General features: G+C 41.1%; 1 protein-coding gene across 1 annotated transcript in view; it reads right to left on the reverse strand.

Annotated features, from left to right (window-relative positions):
- Positions 1 to 19,708, reverse strand: part of POLR3B (RNA polymerase III subunit B) — a 64,774-nt gene that overhangs the window by 2,489 nt on the left and 42,577 nt on the right. Inside the window, exons 24-27 of the mRNA XM_060279890.2 lie at positions 8,820 to 8,923; positions 7,629 to 7,795; positions 5,532 to 5,645; positions 4,484 to 4,657 (exon numbers count right to left, since the gene is read on the reverse strand). Coding sequence (XP_060135873.1) covers positions 4,484 to 4,657; positions 5,532 to 5,645; positions 7,629 to 7,795; positions 8,820 to 8,923 — 559 coding nt within the window. The remainder of the gene's footprint in view (positions 1 to 4,483; positions 4,658 to 5,531; positions 5,646 to 7,628; positions 7,796 to 8,819; positions 8,924 to 19,708) is intronic.

Here is a 19,708-nt window from a genome sequence, read left to right on the forward strand (position 1 = left end):
GGATCTCTGGGCTGATCATATATGTAGCTGGGGATGCAGCTAAGGACACCATTGAGTTGGGCATTATCTTGCCTTTGAAATGCCCAGAGGCAGCATCCTGGAGCCTACCCAAAACAGGTTACACAGCATGTTGGGAAGAGAAAATGGCAACCTGAAGACTAATCCTAGAAAGTGTTCCTTCAGGATATGAGACCACAGATCTTGTTTGCTCAATGGGTAGTAGCCCAGTTGGGAGCATGAGACTCTAAATCTTAAGGTCATGGGTTCGAGACCCATGTTGGGCAAAAGATTCCTGCATTGCAGGGGGTCAGACTAGATGACCCTCAAGGTACCTTCCAACTCTACAATTCTATGATTCTAAGACAAATATAAATAATAAAAATTATCAACCGCAACCATCTCTTGTATACTTAAATCCTCCAGTTTGGTTGCATTTCTGGATAATGCACAGACCTAACTGCTTTGGGCAAGGGCCGCACTCAGCGGTAGAGCATTTGACTTGCATGGAGATGGCCCAGATTCAATCCCCAGCAAGACCAAGCAGGGCTGGGACAGACTCTGAAGAGCTGCTGCCAGTCAGTGTGGGCAATGCTGAGCTAGATGGACCAATGGTCTGACCTGGTATCAGACAACTTCCTATGTTCCTAGAAGTTTGCTAGTGGTACAGCAGGCTCCAAGATTGCCTCTCTATGTGCCCTGCCTCCCACTGCAGGGCTTCTTCATGTGAAGATGGAAGAGTCAAGAAGAATACACTTTCGACCAACTGGAAATAAAGGCCAAGAGGTCGTGTGCACTCTTTGGGCCCACACTGTTTATCCAATTCCCTTTCCTACTTCACTGTGAATTATATAGCACCATCTATGTGCATGATGCTTTACAAATGATGAGACAGGTTTCTGCCCCAAGGGGCTTGTAATCTATAATTCCACATAGGGAAGACAACAGGTGAAGAATGAAGGCTTATTTCCCTTAGGCGCGCCTACAAAAGGGTATGTAGAGAAAGAGGATGTGCTGAAGGCTTCCCAGAAAGCCAAATACTTCCAGATCTGTGAAATAAAAAATCTGCTTAGCTCAACACATCATCATTCTACTGGATTTTCTGCCTTGGCAGCTGCATTCATATAATCACCAATTCCAACCCTCTCAGCATGGCTTTCCAAAATAAGCATTTAGAAACTCCAGCTTAAGGCAAGGCAGACTCCCACAACCTGGGGGGGGGGCTCTGGATGATTGAGACTGCAACTCCCATTAGCCCCTGCCACCATGACCAGTGGTCAAAGATTATGGGAACTGCGTCCAAAATGTCTGGGAGCACCAGGTTGGGGAAGGCTGGTGTTAACTTCCTTGCTGAGTGCTTGAAATTCTGGACTAAGGCAATGCGTAGTTCAGTGTTTCTCAACCTTTTTTGGGCCACGGCACACTTGTTCCGTGAAAAAAATCACGAGGCACACCACCATTAAAAAAGTTAAAAAATTTAACTCTGTGCCGCCCTATATTATAATTATGACTGTAAGAAACACTTGCCAAATATTGCTTTCCGGTGGGTACATGTTGTGTATTGGCGGCCGCCAGGCTCGTCTGCACTGAGCTTTGGGAAAGAGGAGGAGAAATATTGCTTTCCGGTGGGTCAGTGTTGTGTACTGGTGGCCGCCAGGCTCGTTTGCACTGAACTTTGGGAAAGAGGAGGAGAAATATTGCTTTCCAGTGGGTCAGTGTTGTATATTGGCGGCCGCCAGGCACATGACAATGCAAATCGCCCTTCTCGTTGCCGCACGTCGCGGCACACCAGCCAGCGTCTTGCGGCACACTAGTGTGCCGCGGAACAGTGGTTGAGAAACGCTGGCGTAGTTGATGATTGCATAAAGTAAAAACATTCTGAATAGCATTGTTTTTACTCTGCTGTCCCCCTCTTTGAAGGAGCCCAGTCCTAGCACCAACAAAATTGTCCATTGTTAAGTTGCACTAGAAATGCTATCAGGTTGACGGTTCTTGGCAATATGTCCAACTCAAATAGCCACCTTCCTTTTCAGTCTTCCATGTAGTTTTTAGAGTCATGTTGTGCAATAAGCTTGTTTATACTGTATACCAATTCCTCACTAAAGCTGCCCAAGACCATTTCAGAGGTCTGGAGCTGCTGTAATTGCCTAGTTTCTATTGTGTTGCTCATTACAGGGCTGCTTGGCTCCCACTATTGACAGACAGAACACATCATCACCTAATAACTGGATAAGAAACCCAATTACAGGTTATGCTCCCCCACCCAGTAAATACATTAGAAGACCAGAATTGCATGCCTTTCCAGAGTTTATATAGGGCAAATCACAACATTTGAACAAGTTTTGTGAAATTGCAAATGCCATTCTTCATACCGTATTTCCCTTAAAACTGTAATCTTTTCCTGTAGTAAGTGGTCATAGCTATGGACTGTAATTTTCTGCATATTTAGCTTTTTTTTAAATAAATGCAACCCAACCACGGACACAATCATGTGAACCTCAATTTTTTTTAAAAAAGATCTAGTTTATAATCCTTATGAAAGTATTAAAAGTAGTCTTAAGATTGCAAATTCAAATGTTCAAGAAGCAAAGTTCCTACACCCTTCCATGGCTGCATGCATATTTTTTATAGTTTTCAATTACTTTCCTCTGACCTCTAAAAACCTCTACTTCTTGTTTCTTCCTTTTGCTGCTATACCACACCTGGCAAAGTATCTGCATGCGTATTGAGGATGCAGAATCTTCTCTGCTTTGCTGCAAGAAAAAACAAACCCCAACCCTTTCTGCGCTTGCAGATGCCCAGTGCCTGAAAGCCACATGATGATGGTTTATATGTATAATTTGTCTTGGCATGAAAAGCTGGTTGTCAGAGTTGGAACTGGGCGTGGTGGCATACAGTCCTTTAAGCCCACCAATCGTTTGACGTGTTTTCTGCCTAAAGGAAAAGGTAGTTGGGTTCTGGCCAAAGTTGCTGTTGTGCAAATGGGGGAAGACTTCTGCTCATGTAATGGGACTTCACCCTGTAGCCACCCCCCCCCCACACACATGCACCCTCAAAACTCTGCTTCAGGAGGTCGGGGGAGCAGATTTCTGGGGAAGTAGAAGTTCTGTTGCTCGAGTGGAAGTCTGCTTGCACAGCACTGGATACAACCCATAGCCTTTCCCCTTGCAATTACCTTAGTAATACTTCAGGTGTCTGCTTCCATTTATCAGGTCTTAAGTGTTTTGAGTACACTGTTTGGTAATCTGTCTCCCATTCAGTCACTTCTGAGCTTCAATCTAATCTCTCTACCTACCTTTTGATCTTTCAGCTTAGTACCACTACCTCTGTACTCCTTTTCTCTGGGCCTTGTATAGTGGTTTCTTCCCAGAGAAAGTGACTTTTCACATCCTTAACAGAAGCAGCAGTGTTTACCAACGTTCTATTGCAGGTGCCTTCCCCCACAACTGATAAAATTCTCATGACGTTCCATTACACTACAGCAATTCATCCAGTGGTTAGCAAGTGTTTGTAATTGACAGTTGGTTGTGTGTGCTTTTTTTTAAGATTAAAAGAACAGTAACTGAATAAAGCTTTTAGGACTATGTGTGCAAGCCAATAGGATTCTTGCCCTGTGCAAATAACAGTCTATAAGTCCTTTTCCATCTGTGCCATGGGAAAGAAGAAAAGCTTCAAGAATTTTCTAGGTTAAGCAGGAAAACCCATGCACAGGTACGGCCAGGGAGGGCAACTTGATTTTACAAGCAAAATTTGCAGGGAGGAAAGAAAAGTCTCCCTCACAATCTCTGTTACATCCCTTCCCTCTGCTTTTGCTCTGCACGAGTCCAAGCCACTGAACAAAAGGTATAGTCCCACTAAGTTCTTTTGCCAGCCTTTTCAGTGTGGTCTAATTTGGATCTTAGATGAGAAAAGGACATTGACACAGCTGGTCTCCTCTCTTCTGAAAGCACGGTGATAAGTCAGCTATTTGTAACATGAGTGATACATGCAATCACATCTTTGTCTCAATTCCTACACTCAGCCAAGGGCCTAAGTTTAGATGGTAGCTTTTCTTTATATATATATATGGTTGGAATATTTCCAGAAAAGTAGATAATCTTCTGCCAAAAACACAAGGGAGAGCCCAATTCCCTTTTAAATGATTTTTGTCCTGTAAAGACATAATCCAGAAGCTCTGCGGGCACTACAAAAACTTCACTAAACTCTTTGAGGTTTGCTTTGTAAGAAGAACACAGGCATCACATTAATACCAAGAATAACTTATTAGTATTTTTTAAAAAAATTCTTGTAAAGAGCTACCTTCCTTCGAGTTCGGCATTACAAGTATCCTCTGTGTCACAGGTCAAAATGCAACATGTGCAAAGCACTGTATTATATTCATTTGTCAAGGGAAAGCTTTCACTTAATGTAAAAGCAGGGACCACACACATATGCAAGCGTCTGGGTAAACCACATTGAAACATTAAAAATTCAGTTGTCCGCTTACCAGCCAGAGTAGCCTAACAGTCCACATTGGCCACACACATCCACTTCAAATGCGTCGCTCGAAATCATAAGTCTTTCCAGCAGGAGCATGCTAGCTCCATAGCCTATCAGGCAATCCCGTTCCATTTCTCCCAGCCGTAAGCCTCCATCACGGGAGCGGCCTTCCGTCGGTTGCCTTTCAATCAAACAGGTAGAGACTTTTGGGGGATGTTGTCCCACTGAAACAGGTAATCCCACCCCCCAGCCCCCAAAATAAACCACATCAGAATGCTGCTAAGTGTTCAGCATCAAAAGCGTATCCATCTCTACTATAGGAGTCTAGAGCAGGATTAGCCAACATGGGACCCTCCAGACGTTGATGGATTGCCATGAACCCCAACCAGCACTGTCAATAGTCATAGATGGGTGTTGTAGTTCGGCAACATCTGGAGGTCATGACACTGGCTATCCCCAGTCTATGTAAGGCTCATACTTATGGTCTAACTCAGGCATCCCCAAACTTCGGCCCACTGGTCCTGCTAGCTAGGGATCATGGGAGTTGTGGGCCAAAACATCTGGAAGGCCGCAGTTTGGGGGTGCCTGGTCTAACTTAAGGCTGCAGTTAGCCCAAATGATCCAAAAGGAATGAGGCTGGCAGCAGAAAAGGGGCATGGCATTGCTCCCTGGTCCTCATTCATTCAGCTTATAAAGGGTGACTGGGTGTGGAGAAGTAGAAGAATGGGAAGAGGCTTTGATTCAGCTAGAAGACCACTTACCGCTTCTAACCTAAAGATATATAATAATCTCTCTCCACTTGCTATGTGAATTGTGTATTTTTCTTTTTAAGTAGCAACCTGATCCCCACCCCCCTTTCAAATCAAATAACGTCAACACGTCGCTCCCTGGCTTCAAAATGACCCATTTACATCTTTTCAAGCTATAGTTGAAGCGGAGAGCCTTTGTAGTCTGTGCAAGATTCTACAGGGGCACAGCTGTTGACAAATGGAGCGGACCTGAAGGCTGCCTTGTGGTGTTGTGCACTTGTGCTTGTGATCCTGTCTCTGCCATACCTGGTAAGGACAGCTCTGGGCCCTCGAGCTCTTGCATGCATCTTATCCAAAACCATGTGCTTCAGTTTCTGGTAATACACTGGCCCAAAATAGATGTAAGCTTCTAATGGCTCCCTGAGAAGGAAGAAGAATGTTTCTTTCAGAGAAGCTAAGAAAGCATTGTTTACATAAACAAGATTACAGAAGGGGAAACAGGTATTCGTGACTGTGAGAGTGAGCAGGATAAATCCCAGTTCCCCCAAGTCCTGGACTTTCGCCAACCACTAGGCTTCTGGTTGACCACATTCTCTGCATCCCCTTCAGAAATATCCAGAACTTCAGGAGCCAACCCTTGAAGACCTGAGAAGCTTCAGCCAGACACTTGATCTTGCAAAACATTAAAGGATTCAACACAGATCATGGTGCATAAGAAGCCTAGAGCTGGTGCACTGCAAATACAAACAGCTTGTTATTTTAGGGTCTCAATGCCATGGAGCTCTGGACTTCAAGCAGGCATCACACTACACACAGCAAGTCAGCCAAACCAATCTCTCTCTTCTTCCCCCCACCCAATCCAGCTTTCAGTAGAAATTCCTGGCAAAGACTTTTGATGCAGGTACTTGAGGGAGAGAGCCAGAAGATGGGAGGAAAGGAGGTGGAAAGGAAGCAGGAACAATGGAGCGTTGGTAGCATCAGCAGCAGGAAGAGCCCCAACAGGGGTTGGTATACCTGCCTCCTCCTCTGCCCTAGATTCTGTGGACAAAAGGGGTATTTTGGGTATGGCGAGTGCCTCCTCTTTTTCTCTCACTCACTGCTCTGTGATCAAAGAACGATTTCCATACAGCTCACTGGAGCAGCATGTGTTTCATTGATTTCTATGGAAGAAGTGGAATGATCTGCAGTTCATGGGGGCAGGGAAAGATGATACCTCTGTAGATACCTCTGAGAATAACTAAAATGTTAAATAGCTTCAAGAGAGTTCCTCCAGCTATTAAGATTCCAGGTCATGGGAGAGTTTCCATGTCATCCTCTTAAATCAGTCTAAGTCAGCCTTAAGTCAGTCTGTAAGCTGGCATGTGGAGCTGCTCCTGAATTCTGGGTAGGTACAATTGCAATCCATTGCTGTTACATGACCTTCAAGAAAATTATTGGAACTGAAAACGATAGTGTGGGAAAAGGGAAGCAGTTTTAGGCACCTGAAGCAAATGTAGACAAATTAGAGGATTTCAAAAAACACATTGTGGGGCAAAAGATAACATTTTCCACCCTGCATAATTTCCCTAAAGGAGTCATACTGCCATTGTTTTTCAGCTAGGATCATCCTCATCTATTAGCCTTGTAACTGAAAGGTCTCCAAGTGACTTACAGCACATTTTAAAATGTAAATGAAATATACCATTAAGAGATTCATACAAAACACCTGCAGTTCATTAAGATAAATAAATGTATTTCCCCCTATCCTTAACTGGAGTAGCAAACCAGATTTAGGACAAGCAAAGAAATAGTTTATGAAAGAGGAAGAATTGACAGATGGAACAGGTTAGTGGCCCAGATTATGTTGGTGTTAGAGTGGGGGGGAGGATGTGGTAGAAAACAGAAAGGTAGGATTAAGATACATTTTAAAAATACAGACGCGTTGGGCCATATGGCCTTGTCTTGCTTCCTAAACCTTCTCATATTCCTTTGAACTCCACATCTCTGAAGAGAGTCTGATCAACACAGCAGGAAGTTAACAGACCAGCCAACTATGCCAGACCGACTCCACAATTGGCAAAAGCCGCTCACAAAAACTCCCAACGGACAAGCACCTGCCTTCAATGCCGTATTTTGCTATTGCATTCGGTTTAAGGCTGCTAATCATATTCCAAGAGCACATGGCACCCCTGCCAAAACTACTTAGAACTTTTTGTATTTTAAGTGATTAAAAAAAACCTCACTGCAAGAAGAAGCTGGCTTCTTAATTTTGTTTAATGCTCTAGGGGCAGGGTTCTTTAAAAAATAATAATAATAAAAACTATGTGCAGCTATTCACATTAACGTTATGCACACATGGCACTATTAGTTATTAGGAACAGGAACATGTACACAGCATAGCAGTCGCCTGCAGGAGGTTCTTACCCAGTAATGCCAGATGTTACATAGTCCTTCCCCAGGTAGTTATACCCGTGACGCACAAGATCTTCACACACGTCCTTCACTTTACTCCCGCCAAATGCAGTTCCATAGTGAAATCTGCCATCCAGGACACCAGCTTTTCCAGCCAGAAGTTCAATCAGCTTTCCCACCTATGCAGCAGAAAGCAGAGAAAAGTCAGCATTTTAAGTTGTGGTCTTCTAGAGATTTCTCCCTACATCTGTCTAAGGTGCAAAGAGTAGGAACAAAATTCTGTGGGCAAATACTAGTCCAAACAAAACAGGCAACTAGGCCCGCATATCCAAGGGGATATTGGGCTTGTGTCTCTTGTTGCACGGCAAACTGGAAGAACTTTCAGCAGCAACCTGTGAGGTGGAAGGGGAGGCTGCTGTTCAAATAATCAGTCAATTAATATGTCCCACTGGGTGGACCCAAACCCATGAGCATACTTAAAAGCAGCTTTTCAGACCCCAGACAGAAACCTGAAGTTGATCCTATATTCTGTAATCATGGCCAGTGTTAGGTAGAACAAGTGAGTTGTTTCAGGTAGATTGAATTTGGGTATTTTAAAAAGTCAGCGTGTTGTTATGCTAATATGTGTGTGTATGTGTGTATATATACAGTGGTGCCTCGCAAGACGAAAGTAATTCATTCCGCAAGTCACTTCGTCTTGCGATAATTTCGTCTTGCGAAGCGTGGTTTCCTGTGGCAAAAAAACAAAACAAAAAACCGCCGAAAAACTTCATCTTGCGAAGCACAGCCATAGAAAACTTTGTCTTGCAAGTCACCAAAAACATCGCAAAACGCTTTTGTCTTTCGAGTTTTTCGTTGCGTGAGGCATTCGTCTTGCGAGGTACCACTGCTGTGGGAATGGGGGAGGGCATTTGTTGCTCCACCTCAGGCTGCAAAATGCCTTGAGCTGGCACACTTGGTCAAGCAGTTCTCCTCAACCTCCTCATGTTATTCCCACGCAGACCAATGCCTGCCAGCACTGGAGAGCACTACGGTACCTGTCAAGATACAACTTTCCCATTCCACCTTCTGCCCTGTGAAGAATGCACAGTGTGAAAACTTGCATTTTTCTTTTATTAACAGTAAATAGATATTTACCCCAAATGGGTAAGTAGCACTTTTTAATAATGCTTTAAGGTCCAGTACTGTAAAAATGTTACAAACCGTCATACGAGATGGGAAGCCGTGGGGATTCATGATAATATCAGGACAGATTCCTGAATCACAAAACGGCATGTCCTCCTGAGGCATAATCAGGCCGCAAACCCCTGAAACACAGTATACAGGTTTTTCAAATGACAAAAGCAAGCAATTCATTTTGCAGAGCCAAAATAATGCTTCTGGGCAAGAGTTAGATGTTGTTTTAGCCTATCCAATTAAAAATAGCTCACTCAAAAACAGAGACTCGCTTACTAAAGGCAGTCATAGAAATGTAGCTAACAATACTGACTAGGATAAATGAAAGATGTAGACTTTAAAAAATCATTTTGTAGTGATGAACACCACCACTTGGCTTCCTACAATCCAGATTACTCTGTTCTGTACTTTGTGAGAGTCAAGCTATTCTGCAGAGGGTTATATTGGAAATACTGACCCCAGAATATGTATTCCTTCTAAACTCAGGCCCAACACAGAAGCTTTGATTAAAACCAAAGATTTTGAGGAAACTGAGGGTGGGGGAATCTAATGTTCCCTGTCTTTATTTATTGAGTGGGGTACAACTTTGGTCCACCTGTCAAAGGGAAGGACTTCTGCTTGTGCAAGGAACTTCCCTCCCTGCCTCGCAGAAGGTTGGGGAAACATTAGCAATATAGGATTACATGCATCTAAATAACTTGAAAAATGTATGTGTTTATAAAAAAAACCAAGGATGCATACAATCAAACCACAAACATTTAGAACAAAACATAACCTATTCTTTCCCACGTCAATGCAAACCAAATTTTCTCACTGTGTATGGTGGCTTTATTACAGGTGGGCAAAAAACTAGTTGAGCAGCACAGTAAAATGTTTTAAAATACTTTAGAGTTTGTAGATTTGTACAGTAAAGTAGGCAATACATTTTATAACTGGAGAAAAGTGTTTTGGACTAGAGAAAGTTAAGCAATGTTTACACACTCTCTAAACAAGGGTTTACTCAACCAGCCACTTGCGGGGAAGGGCAAGAAGAGTTCGTGATACTAGGGCTTGGTCAGAAAACACCAACATCCACTTCCCAATTAAAAAAAAAACACACACACATGAAACAAAATAAGAGCAGGGCCTAGGTGCACGGGATAGCTGTTAACAGTATGTGGAAGGATCGGTGCAATGAAAGAAGCAGATCAAGCATTTCTATAGTTTGTGTTTTTCAATAAAAACAACAACATGATTTTTTACCATTATTACTGATTCCTACTCCATAAAAAATCCCTGCCAAACCAATATTTTGCTGGTAACACCATACACACAAATATCATTTTAGTAATTTATCTCATGTGTGAAAAATATGCAAAAGAATTACAACGCAAAATTTACACCCACTTAAATTGTGGGTTTGGCCAAACTTACATCCCTTACCCCTCCTCCAAACTAGGAAATTGTGTTTGGTTGCATGAGGAGGAAAGGGCACCTGTAAGCCAAAAATTAAATCTGCACTAACTTAAAATTACTTCAGGCGCTGGAAACCCTTTTATATGCCAAGACGGTTCCCATAGCAGACAGGCGCTGTGTTGTTTGTTTTGTGTGAAAGTGAATGATAAAAGATCCATGAAATCGACACAGAAAGGCAGAACAGCAGAAAGAACCGAGGCCTCTCCATCATAGCAGCTTCTACCCTTTGCTGACTTGTATAACAATGGAATCGAGACGTCCAACTGCAGATCTAACACAGCTGTGCATTTCATTAGATGAAGAGTACTAGTGACACAAGTAAATAATTAACTTATTCTGGTCCGCTGACTGTGCTTATGAGACCAGTCATAGCTGACAGATTTTAATACAAGTTAAACACAAAGAGAGCATAATGAGATTAGACGTTAAAACAAAATATTTAGACAGATTTGGAAGATGGGGCGAGTGGAGTGAACCCCATCCAACTCATCGGGCAACTTTGAAAGTTCTTCTTTCCAAAATAAGTTAAAAGTTCTTAATTCCGAGAAAAATCTTTTAGCACTCTCGTTTGTAAATACAACTAATTAGCTAGCTAACTAACTAAAGCAGCATTGGTCTGTACAGATCTGACAAAGTACAACTGTACATCTGCAAAAACGTTTTTCTTCTGCGAGTGCTAGGAGTTATTTTAAATTATTTTCAGCCTATATATATATATATATATATATATATATATATATATATATTCTTTAATCAGAGAGTTATTTATTTATTTTAAAAATAATGGCAGTCTACATACTACCTTAAATTTAATGTTCGTGGCTACCTGCGGTATAGTGTATGGCTAGGAAGATACCTGTGATAATCTGAATAATTTTAAAACAAGTTTCTGTCCTTCTTAAGTTCTAGAAAGAAACAGAAACTATTGACACATCTGCCATGCTGCTTGCTTTAAGGTTCATTCTATGAGCCACACAGTAAGTATTTCTTTGAGTAAAACAGAATAATGCAAAGCAGTCTTCTAAAGGGGCAACGATGACTGCAGGACAACATCTCCAAGAAACCTTTTGGGGGGGGGGCTGCTGTCCTGTGCAAACATTACTTGGGAGTAAACCCTACTGAAATAAACAGTACTTCCTTTTGCATATATGTGCATAGGATTACGTTGTCCTCCTTATTTGAAGATACATTCCATTTAGTTACATACAGTGCTTACAAAACTCTCCAGCGGTAAAAAAAACATGCTTAAGAATTAACAATCCAACACAATAACTGAATCCAAAACTAACAATAATTTCAAAATACCACTTTTTCATCAAATAGCCTGACCTCACTAAAATATAGAACTTGCTTATGGAAGATCACCAGATATGTACTTTGATAAAAATGCCTTGTTTTGCTTCATAAGCATTTTAAAATTTGGAGTGGAAGTGGACTTTCCACAGATCAATGGATGATGAGGTCCTTCAGAAAGGACTTCACCCATTTTTTTCTGTCCCACCCGGCACCATCTGATGTGCATTTAGCAGGAACCTGAGAGAAGACCTTCTCACTAGGTATGCACAGACTTCAGAATTCCCTATCGAGCAAGGTCTGCTTAACCTTCAGGTTCTTTTCAAGTGACAAATAGAAACCTTTTTTTAATTAGTATTTAAACAGGTGTTTGACCTATTGAGCTAATTTGTCTTGCTCTGCTGCACCGCATTTAAAAATTATTTATTTATTTAGGAGGGGGAAACACTATACAGAACTGAAGACATAAGAAACAACCACATGAGAAGGATATAATGCAAAGGATACAGTTAAACGATGAGTGAAATGAATTATATTCAAATGAAGTTATACTACAGCAATGAATGGACCACAATCTGACATGACTATTAATTTCAATGGGTCTGGTCCGAGAACTAGCATTGGATACAACTCAGTATATATAACATACAAAAAAAGTACAATGTCCCGAGCAATGTGTGCAGTTCAACATTATCTTACATTTTGTGGTGCCAAACTGCATTATAAAGAGGCTACCCTTGTCCATAAAATGACCAGAAAGTTGCCTACTTTCCCTTACTCTGTATCTTTATAACTTGTACCACTCGTCACGCTTAAGATAACCAATCCTCTAATGTAGGTGGTTTATGTGGGATTATAACTATTTACCACCTGTGGAGCTGTTGATAATAGTAATAATGGATGTTATTACTATTAATTGTATTTATTAGCCACTTCCCACTCCCCCCAAAAGTGAAACTCAAAGCAAACTTGTCCCCCCCCCAAAAAACCCACATTAAAAACATGGGTAAAAGAACCTAAAATACAATACGCACACATACATCCAATCCATCTTAAACCCACCTAACTAGAAGATAAGCATTCACTTCTTCTAATACATGCCGCACTGTCTTTTAAGTTTAACACGTTTCTAGCTAGCTGTCATTTTCTGACTTATTTTTTTTTTTAAAAAAAAGGCCCTTACTTGTCACATTGTTTTTACTGTGTTATTCTTTATTATGTTTATTGTTATAATCATTGGTCCCTTTTTTAAACCAGTATTTTAATTGCATTTTGTCGTTTGGCAGCTTGGGCATTTTACAAGGAAAAGCAGGGTATGAATTTAGCAAACAAACAAAGCAGATCTGCAAGACAAGGAACCACAGCTGAGAAAACCCCTATACACACACACACACACACACACACACACACACACACACACACACCCCAATCTGAGACTTCCGGTTCAAAGAGACAGTTGCTTGGGGTGCAGTCCCATGTGGCTGGCAAGCCACATGATGCACATATATTGGCTGGGACAGTTTATTGGATCTTCCCCCACACAGAGGGCATGCTCCCTCCTGTACGAGACTGTGCAAGAAGGAAGTGGCTCCCATGCAACAACAAGTACACATGTGAGGTGGGGGAGAAGAGAGTCCCCCACCCCAAGAAGAACCTTTCCTGATCATCTTAACAGATGAGTGATCTCATTGTGTAAAGTTTAGCATAGGACACAACTCAAAAGGTGGTTCGCCTGCACACACCCTACCGAAACCATTACAACAGGGGTAGGAACTTTTGGGGGACTTGGGCAAACTCCAGGGGTCACTTGTCAGTGGTGGGTGGGGACAGTCGCAAGAGAGGCATGGAGGGCTGTGTTTGTCTCCCCCAGGCCTGTGGTTCCCCAGCCCTGCACGAGAAGAGGAGCAAGAGCACAAATCGAAATTTTAATTCATTTCCAAGAGGCAATCCCAGTGGATTGTTTACAAGGAAGCCCCTAACGTAGCCCCTCTAGAAGAGAAATTATAGTTCCAAATCAGATTAATGTGGACAATTCACATATTGTCGCCACAGGGTGACTGGAAGCTGAGTTAGGCATATGGGAGTTCATCTGTGTGATTTGGACGTGCTTAGATCCACCCCCAAACACAGATCCTCAAATGAATGAACATCAGACAGACACACTAGATAGATGCTTTCTTCCTATGGTAAGGGATTCAACCATTCCGTACTGTTTCAAATACAATCACATGGAGTTGTGGGTTTGCTTTTTTTCTTTCCTTTTAATTTTCTTTTGAATTTCACAAAAAGGGTATTGGGTCATTGAGGGCACAATTAAAATGTTATTTATTTATGCCACTTAGATGCTGCTCGATAATAAAAATCCTCCAGGCAGATTACAAATGAATGAGAGGGGGGGGGACTTACACGCTCAGATTATGTGGAGTTGTTGAGTATGTGCAGAAGGGAAGAGCTGTAGCCCAGTGGTAGAGAATCTGCTTTGCATGCAGAAGGTCTCTAGATCAAACCCTGGCAGTTTCAGATAGGACTGAGAATGACCCTTTTGAAATTCTAGAGAGCTGCTGCCAGTCAGTGTAGTTACAATGATCCTGAATGCTTTTAGCACCACAATAGCTATATTACTGGATTCTCCAACTAAGAATATATTTTGGTATTATTTTCACTCATACCTCAAGGTTATTAGAAATGGATACTAGCAAGGTATTGTCAATTTATGTTTCAACATATGTTCATTATGGTTCAGATACCATTTATCTGCATAGTAAAAAGTATAGTCCAGAATGCCCCATTTTCTGTGGCATACACCTGCCTTGTTCTACAAGTAACTTTTTGTAAGGAGCATGCAAGGTAGTGTAGATGTTTTGCACAAATAGATCTTTTTTTAAGGCATCAGACACAATCAGACAACTTGATAATTTTGCCCCATTCAAAATATTTTAGCGGGGAGTAGCACAAAATCAAAAGCACCACATATATTTGGCAAAAGTATTTGGGCCTTCTGCTTGGGCATTACTGGTCACAGAGTTAGTCGTCTCAGATCTTGCTCTAAAAGACCTTAAAATTTTACTTTGGCTGCTTCTGTTGAGGCTCCCACATAGCTTAGCTATTATTGAGAGATCTGATCACATGGTGAGTGCCGGGCATATGGGTCCTGATCCATGGATATGGCATTCTGCAGCTCACGAAGAAGCAGTTTCCATATGGCCAGGGTGCATGTGAAGGGCCCCGTAAATATCAGAGCCCAGTTTGAATGGGGCTGTGTAGGTTCCAGTTTTCAAGCCCAAAGTCTGAGGCAGGTATCCTAAAGCTTTCAGATATACCCTGCACAAATTTTGTATTTTCCCTCCATGTACAAAATCCAAGGATTCATGTCGTTTATAGCAGAATATGTTGCTTTCATAATTAAAAAAACCCCACCCATAGTGCTCAGCTATCAAAAAAATCCGTCAGTAGGAGTAAAATCATAAGCATAAGATACTTTTCATAATGACAAAGCTCTTAAGGTTCTAAATAAGGCAAATAATCCTACCATGCTGAAAGTCTGATTAAGCCCCATAGTATACAGAGTGCAAACTATGACACAGTTGGATCAGAAGCAACAGCTGCAGTGCTGCTGGTTTCTGTTGGGTAGGATTGCCATATTTTAAGGAGCAAAAAAGAGGATGTTATGATGGCCATTCAAAGCAAATAAATACAATTTGTCTCAAATTTTACCTCTGAAAAAGAGGGCATGTCCTGGAAAAAGAGGACATTTGGCAACCCCATTGTTGGGATAGATTAAAAGTGGAACCAGCCATATAAGAAACAGTGCCTTGGGTCTATGTTTAGCACAATATTAAAACCTTACTTATTTCAGATACCGGTACAGTTAGGGTTTTCCATTACACATAATAACAATATCAACAATGTTATTATTTATATGCCATCTATCTATCTGGGTTACCCTAGCCACTCTGGGCGGTTTCCAGCAAAATATAAAAACACACTAAAAAAACCCAAACATTAAAAACTTCCCTATACAGAGCTGCCTCCAGATATCTTCTACTGTAGTTGCTTATCTGTTTGACATCTGATAGAAAGGTGTCCCACAGGATGGATGCCACTAACAAGAATAATAATAATTTTATTATGTGTTGTATCTTCCACCATAGTTCTAGGTAACATGATGCTTGTGTTTCTACTGTTCTATACTGCTCAAGCGGAGATCTCAGAATGTGCAAAAATGCTTTTAACTGTATACTTTCAAAGTTCACCTATGAGCCACATGTTCAAGGTGTGGGGTAGAGATGATTTAAATAAATGAACTGATTCAATGCTATTCCTGGCATTAAGAGACCCAGATAATGTGATTTAAATCCGCCCCCCCCAAAAAAAACCCCCCTCTGTTAATTCATAATTTAATGGAAGCATTTGGGGGATCCAGTTTATCACTATAGCAAAATAAATTATTGCAAATGCCAAAGCTACATGGTCTTCTAGTTAGCAGACACAATTTGCCTAGAAATGTGCAAGGGCAAAGCAGCACCAATTAATTTTAGTTTTGTTCCGTTGCTGAATCATTTGTGGATCTATCGTATCACTTAGTACTTCTCCTATGACATAGAGATGGCCAGAATTAAAATTAACAGATAAATAATACATAAGCAAACTTGATTAGCTTCTTTATTAAAACCATTTTAAATTAGAGGAGGCGCTAGAAGACAATGCAGCTTGTACACTGGTTTCCCATGAGCTGCTGAATGGTCTGGTGTGATAAATTTGCATAGTCTGAAGCACACAAAGAGCTGATTAACTGAAACCCCTACAATGCTCCTGGAAGCAGCTATTGTAAAACAATAACCATAGGAACTTTACAAAATACACATAGCTGAATGACTCGAGAGCTTCAGAAAAATGTGTTTAGGATATATACTATTTGGAAAAAGAATTGGGAGATTTTTATTCTGTGCCATAAAATGCTAAACTACCGTAATTTGGGAGAAGGGCGGAGAGGGGGAAATGGGGGGGGGGGAGAGATTTACTGAAAAGGGTCAGAAGGTTACCTGTTTGTTATTTGAGTTAAAATGCTTACTTGACACTCAGAACAGCAAGTTAAGCAGTGGTTTAAAAAAAATGTTAGAAAGTTGGGAGTCTTGTATGAACATGCTTCAAGTGGAAAGGGGAGGAAGGGGGGATAATTCTGTGCTTCGTTTTAATTCAATACAATTTTGTAATGCTTTCAGTGCTGTGATCCAAGGGATGAGATGGGTTAAGAGATCCAACAAAATGGAACCAGATGTTATGGTTAAAACAACCTGTCCCCCCAACTCTTGAGTTTCACTAAGGAATCAATGGCCGTTTCTCTTCAAGCAGAGCTAATCCACATGGTGCTCCCCAGTTGTCGCACTGCAACTCCCATCACTCTGACTCCTGGGCAGGGCTAATGAGAGTGGAAGCCCAACATCCATAGCTGCCAAGTTATCCCCTTTTTTAAGGGAAATTCCATTATGCTGAATAGGCTTCCTTGCGAGAAAAGGGAAAACTTGGCAGCTATGCCAACATCTGGAAGGCACCCTGTGGGCTTCCCGGGTCTAAAATATATTGCTACTACTCCAAATTATTTAGTGCTTAATGGATTGACTCCCATTTTCACAAGGAATCTTAAAAGCTCCAAAACTGCATGGAGTTATACAAGACGCTTGTGTGGGGCAAAAGTGACAAGAATAGAAAAACATACACAATGAATTCACTTATGCTTAGAAACTATTAGCAATGCTTCCTGCCCACCCACCTCCCGGCCCTCAAAACTTCCTTCTGTATATTTGCCCAATTAACTCATTGCTGGTTTTTTTTTTTTACAAAGCGGTCCAAGATCTCCTCACTGGAGCTTCATGTACGATTTTAATTCATTCTACTAGAATGAATTCTGCCTTTAATAGCATTTTAATTGCAGTTTTATTGCACTTTTAGGCTGCAATCCTATACATACTTCCCTAGAAATAAGTCCCATTGAATTCACTGGGGTATGCTTCTGAGCAGACATACATAGGATTCCTCAGTTAATTGGATTGGCTTATGTAAGATGCTTTGGAAGCCTGCTGGCTGAAAAGCAGGACAAAAATAGACTAAGAAAGATACTTCATGTGGTCCTCAGGCCACCATATATTGATAAAGGAATATGTCTACCGTCCTGTGTCTGAGTTTGTCAGAACTGTGCTTTTAATAGTGTACACTAATTAAATAATACCAGAGAAGAAAGAAAAAGGCTATTTAAGAGGTACTGGATATTGTGAATAATGTATCTTTATTCTGCACTACAGTGAACACACACTATCTCAATGCTAAGGGCCACAGAACTTTGTTTTCCTAAAAATAGCATTTATGAATTTGAAGTCATTTCCTTGTCTTTAGAGGCATTTTAGTGCAAATACTTCAAGAAATGTTTAAGCCTTTATCTGGGATCTTTAGCTATTAAAACAGCTTCTGTTTGCCATTTCAATCCTCCTTGCTTAAATACAGTTCTTCCACTTCAGGAATACTGCTCAGCATTGCTGCTTAGTTCTGTGATCTGCAGGACCATTGTTGGAGGTGTTAATCCTTTTTCACATGAGAGACTGCGAAACCTTCTTTCAGAGAAGTGATATATTGCTTTTTTCACATCAAAGGAGCCTAACATTCCCCCTTCACTGGGACTTTTACAGAAGCAAGAGAAAATCTGGAAATATAATGATCTGGTGAATATAGAAGTCAGAACTTGTATGTTCTCCCAGCCCTCTATGGAATCAAGAAGTGATTTCAGTTTTCATGAATTTGGGGAAAAAATAAGCATGGCTGCTAAATCATTCCTTTTGCTTGTTTGAACTCAATCAAAAGATATCTGGTGGAAGTCAAGCTACTGATATAACAACATGAATATTATCTCAAATGGGTTTAGGTTTTTCTGTTTGACACTCCAAAAGAATGCAAGGATGTTCCTTGCAAAATTTCAAGTATCTCCCAACTGTGCCCAGAATACAGAAGGGTAAAAATGAGATGCACCAACAAAGTGCATCATTACTGTATATAGTGTGTGGTTTTACATCTGCTTATCCCCAACTTTCAGAAGATACAGAATTCTGAAATATTATTGAAGCAACTTTTTAAAAAATATATATATATAATGATTTTGGGGCAGTATTTCCCCCAACTTCCTCCTTTCAGTAAATACAATTTCCACACTGTTTTGTCAACTGCAGAAATGTGGGTGCTGCAGAAGATTCTGGGGCACCTCACAGTGTACACTCAGCTCCCAGGGGGCACTGACTGAGGCTCTGAATGTAATTGATATTGTCTCATGCTGCACACAGCAAGAGAAGACGGTGAGTGTTTTCAAAAGGGTCTCATAAAACAAAGAGGAACCAATACCGAGCCTATCAGCTAAGGACAACAGTATCCTCTTTTTTAATTTTAATTTTTAATTTTAGGTTAGACATTATGGGGTGGGTTAAGGGGAACAGTCATGCAGACTAAGCAATGGAATAAAGTTCCAAGGGATGCTATGGCATCTCCTGCATTGAAACATTTGAAGAAGAAAGGCTTGACAGGCATTTGTTGGGAGTTGTTTCCAACAGCAGAACTGCAGCTTGGAAAGTGGTCAGGCATCTAGCAAGCTCCAACTCCACGTTTTTTCTATGATTAACATAATTAGGCACGGTATTCAAAGCTGTCAAGCATTCCAAGTGCACTGAAAACAATGCATATATTTTGTAGAGCACTTGGGGAAATTATTAAGTCTGAATGCCTTACGCAGGAGATGTCCTTATCAAGAAACTTCACCTGGGGGATTCCTATTGGTTTCCCCCTAGATTCTCTGAAAAGCAAATCTGCTACCTTATTTTGCTGCAGAGTTGCTAAGGGAAGAGGTAGACACTGAGGCCTTATCGGCAATCCATCTGAGCAAGTTGGTTTGCTTATAGGTAACAGCCTCATTTTCACACTATGATTGATGCCTGACAACAGAAAGCAGATGAGGCAATTATGTGACAATATTCCTAACTTGATATTTATTTATTTATCGTTTGTTTGTTTGTTTCATTTACAACCTGCCATTCCTTCACAAAGCTAAAGTTGACACACATGATACTGGTCACTGCCTTCCAAGATGTTATTGTCACAATCACTCTGTGAGGTAGGTTAGGCGGAAAGATAGT

This window comes from Zootoca vivipara, chromosome 9, assembly GCF_965207765.1.
Source record: "Zootoca vivipara chromosome 9, rZooViv2.hap1.1, whole genome shotgun sequence".
In the NCBI taxonomy this organism is placed as follows: domain Eukaryota; kingdom Metazoa; phylum Chordata; class Lepidosauria; order Squamata; family Lacertidae; genus Zootoca; species Zootoca vivipara.